The sequence below is a fragment of the Anneissia japonica genome, unplaced genomic scaffold (genome assembly GCF_011630105.1).
Source record: "Anneissia japonica isolate Jap-2015-1 unplaced genomic scaffold, ASM1163010v1 scaffold284639_len4651_cov196, whole genome shotgun sequence".
Lineage (NCBI taxonomy): Eukaryota > Metazoa > Echinodermata > Crinoidea > Comatulida > Comatulidae > Anneissia > Anneissia japonica.
Window position 1 is genome coordinate 1 of NW_022751205.1, and position 4,651 is coordinate 4,651.

Consider the following 4,651-nt stretch of genomic DNA (forward strand, 5'->3'; position numbering starts at 1 on the left):
ATAGTTACATAAAACACTAAACATTACATTTTTTAGAGTGGAAATTGCTTTCAATATTTTTAAGGAATTCTAGCAACATTATTATACAAATAATTTTGCTAAAATTATTTTAATACAGAGAATTATCGGTTTTTTTTTTTAAAGAACTTTTATTTTTTTTTTATAAAACAGAATGATAGGCAACACCTAAGAGACTTGTGGCAAGCCACGCTAAACAGGCCCACCACAGCATGAAGGAAATAAGTGCATACGACAACAAGGGTAAAGAATGACCCCCTACTGCGGATGATGAAGCTACGTTAGAATCACTCAGATCTTGTAATTGTAATGCACCATCTGAAAAAAACAATAAAATCAGAATACATAATTTTTTTAAATTTATCTACAGCTCTGTTTAGATTATAAAATTTTCTTTGACAAAAAAACTGATGCATGCCCATATATAGTCATGATGTGATGTCATCATGACCATATTTAGGCATGTCACATGTTTTTGTCCAATAAAATTTGATATCCTGGACAGGGCATAAGACATAGTTAGCTCCATTTATAATGCTTTTGCATTTATAATTATGCAATATCGATTAATTCATCATTTGTGTTGTATGTACACTAAAATAATAACCCTTTAAAAACGTTGGCATAATACTTAATATATATTGAATTAGGTTGATATTATCTACATCATCATTAGAGTTAAAACTAAAAAGACATGATGGAGTATAATACTTTATCCACATTATTCAAAAGTATTAGCATGGGAAACGATAACACAGACTTTATGTCTATATCATATTTTTTTCCCAGATACATATTTGCATTTATTTTTACTATTTTGGTTAGATCTATAAGTTAAACCATATGCATTGGTGGAAATAAACTTTTGACGATATCACTTACAGGATGTATTTAGAAGTAGAGACAGACTGAATATGACAATGACAGGAGCTATGTATTGTATAGCTACAACGCACAAGTACCGAAACACGCTCATCACCAGTAGTAATAATTGATGATACGTAAGTTTCCCGGCCTCTTTACGAAGTTGATCAAGTCGTTCTTGAGCCATGTTGAGGTATGACTGAAGATGAGTTGGTAAGAAAAAGAGACGGATTAAGCAAAAACACCATACCAGCCCAAGACGCCCTCTCTCAAATGCTGCTTCACTCATACTAAATGGATAAAAAGATAATTCAAATTTTAGGATTTGTGTATAACAGGTAAGCCTTACATTTTCTTTCTCATGTGTAATCATTGATTTCACCTATCTAAATTATATGCTTATGCTGGTGACAGCAGTGCAATGTAGTGACAATGAATATTTGTATATTTACATACATATCCATTTTAAGGCAACTGATACAAAACAGCAGAGTGTAAAACAAAATTTGCATTAGATTTTATTTTAAGATATCAGAAAATATATGAATTCATAAAGCATAAAATATCCATAAAATAGTGATACTTCTTAAATATAATTTATTATTGTTTCTATTGCTCACTTGCAATGTTGCAGATGCTGCTAAACTGTTTTCCCAGTAAAAATTAATTAAAAGTATGATATTATAATTGGGTTTTAAAATGAAATATATTTACAATTTAATACATCCTGATTAATGCAATTCAGAGCAACTAGCTCAGTTGGTTAAACTAGTGGTAATCACTGTGTGTGCACTGAACCGTGGAAATCTTTAGGTCCCCGGTTCAATTCCCATCACTGCTCTCCTTGAGTTTCAGCTGGAGGGCTGAAATGCAAGTTGCAAGTTTCAAAGCGCACTGTCTTTCCGATGAGACTTTTAAGCTGTTGGTCCTGTGTGCAAACTGTCCCAATGTGCATGCGAAAGAACGCAGTACACTCTTCGGAAAAGAGTAGGGGATTGTCTCCCGGTGTACTGCCCAATCACCACCAGAAGGACACCACTGGAAATAAGTCTCAGGACTTTTGTGGGTTATCCCTGGTGTATATTACACCAAAGAAATCCAATCCAATCCAATTCCAAATTACAAAAATCAGCAGTGATGTTAGCAGTCTATAAGTGAGATGCTTGTACTTATACCTGAATATGCCAAGTAACTAGTCAGTTTATCCAGGTAACTACTCAAGAAATAAACAAATAAATATCAGTTAACGCCAAGGCAAAACAACTTATTTTCACTTACATTGGTTTATCTTCGCCTGTCAGTAAGTGTCCAACATCATTGCTGAGGATGTAATCTCGACCTAGAGGTTTTATCCACAGCAGCAACAAAAACACAGGTAATATGAAATTGCAATGTAACAGCATTCTGAAATAATTATACAGAAGTATACAATCAAAATAAGTAAGAATAAATAACAATATTATTACAATGTAAGCACTTTAACATAGCAGAAAGCAAACACAAAACTACCTCATATCAAATGTCACCCACATTTACTATAAAACAGCAATATTAAACTAAAACAAAATCACTCTTAAATATGCTTATAGATCATATGCAAGTATATAGTGGTATTATTTTTATGCAAGTCATATCTCACTTGCTACTACCATATAGGAAAGGGTGCCCCCTGAATGATATACTCACTGAACAAATGTCCTATCAGAGCTATAGCGAAGGGAGTCAAGATGAGTTTTCCCTATTCTTAATCCTGGAAATGTCAAGACAGCTCCTAAAATTCCACAAGTAAATGCTAAGGACAGCTTGATGAGGCCCTTCGATATGGGCCCACGGTTCACAGACAACTGCTGCTCAAGTAGGAGCTCGGCCTCTTCTGAAGCTTTATGTAGTGCTAAACATGTAAAATTGACAGTAAACAATACAGTTATTACTAAAATTATATTGGTTTAATTCTCTGCATTATACAGGATATACTGGTAATAGGATTGGAACAACTCTTCTGTTTGACACTGACTTTTTGAAACACTTTTCATTTGCAGCTTACCTTCATCTAACCTAAAATCTAGTATATCATCCCCTATGAGCATTATCCCCATGGCGACAAGTAGGAAGCACAGACCACTTGCTAAGCACATCCATAGCTCCCCTTTTTCTTCTGTATCAAAGTACATTTTCAAAACAGAAAACAAGTATTTTCTAGAAATTATAAGGAATCAATCATTTGCAACAATTTACTACAACATACCAGTATTTAAGAAATTAAAGATAACACTGATAATGTTAGTGATCATCACTTCATTGCTTTTTGTTTTTTTTTGGCGCCTGGTTGCTGCCACCGACACAGCATGCGGCCAGCTTAATTACACCATATTCCTTAATGGTTCAGTATGCAGAGTGGCTACCTGCAGTTAGCTGCTCCTACACATATTCCCAGCCACTAACCCTCTCTGGGACTCGTATTATAAAGGATACGATGCAAACACCAAGACAACTAACACCCACACCATACTGAGATTGAATTCCTTCAGTGGGTAATTATACAAATAGAAACAGGCTGTAGTTATGTAAACGACCACTGCAACCACTGTAAAATCAATAAGCCACTGGAGCTCAGAATAGTATCTGAGTGGGATGACATGAACTTCCAACACAGGTCTTGGGATCAGCTGTACGTCTAGACTTCGAGGTACAATAAATGAATCATCCTTAATTGATTCTCCTCTCCTGTGGAAAACAATGATAATTTTGCTTTACTTTATTTTCTAATTTTTTGTGCACCTATAAAGTTTAGTGTCAATGTCAAATGTAAATCACAAGATAGTAACTTTGCCATGGACTAGTGATAAATAAAAAAAAAAGAAGAGCAAAATCAATATGTTTTTTAAATAGTTTTCACCTGTTCCAAAAGTGTCTAAGTTGTGTCTGAGGTAATATTTTTGTTTTTTTCATCTGTCTTGGTGTTGGGAAAGGGGATAGGTTAGAATAGACCATTTACTTTTTAGATTTACTTTTTTCTTTCACATCCAAAAGCAAGTACACTTGGCGTTTAAGATGCTTCTAATCCCAGGGTCTTGGATATGAACATTTTTTTTCACTTCACTCATGAATAATATGTACATTTTTTTTGCCTCACTTGGTAGATGAAACACACCCTAACCCCAAGACAATCTGCACCAGAATTAATATGTGTACTTGTAAATTTTTACCTTCCTCTGCGATAATTTTTGCCATTTTCAGGTTTGATCTGGCTTCGAACCTCTTGCTCATTAGGTAACTTAAACCATGTCAAATTTCTGAGAAGATAACAATTCCATTATTATTGTGAGAACTTTAGATTAAATGCAAATTAATGAGCTATGTGAAGAATGTGCTTCACAAAGGCTTACATTATTTCTTGTTGGCTTTTATGCAGTTTAATTACTATTATTTATCATGTACATATATTTAATAACCCAAACAAAAATTAGGACAACATGCATTTTTAAAAGTTATCAAAGTATTCATACCCTCTTGCAATGAGCCACTGAGCAAATGAGAAATATGCATTGAGTTTCTGTAGAGCTGTCACAGCAATGAATGTGGTTACTAACTGGAAGCCAAACAAAGCCTAAAAGAAAAAACAAGTAATGGATTTGAGGCTTTAACATTAAATTTCAATATAACTGGTATCATTTTTTTTAAACATTACAGTATCTAGCCCTTGAAAAAAATGCAACAAATAAATATATCAGTCTGTCTATATGTATGTATGTATGTATGTATGTATGTA

The 4,651-nt window shown here is 33.8% G+C and overlaps 1 protein-coding gene across 1 annotated transcript; it reads right to left on the reverse strand.

The window, feature by feature from the left end:
* Positions 1 to 152: 152 nt before the first annotated feature.
* On the reverse strand, positions 153 to 4,489 carry LOC117121600 (transmembrane protein 161B-like; the record flags this gene model as incomplete). The annotated part of the gene is given in 8 exon segments (XM_033266834.1): positions 153 to 336; positions 901 to 1,172; positions 2,161 to 2,286; positions 2,569 to 2,773; positions 2,927 to 3,078; positions 3,355 to 3,606; positions 4,089 to 4,175; positions 4,389 to 4,489. Coding segments are annotated over 8 exon segments (1,371 nt in total), but the record flags the coding sequence as incomplete, so codon positions are not given.
* Positions 4,490 to 4,651: the final 162 nt, after the last annotated feature.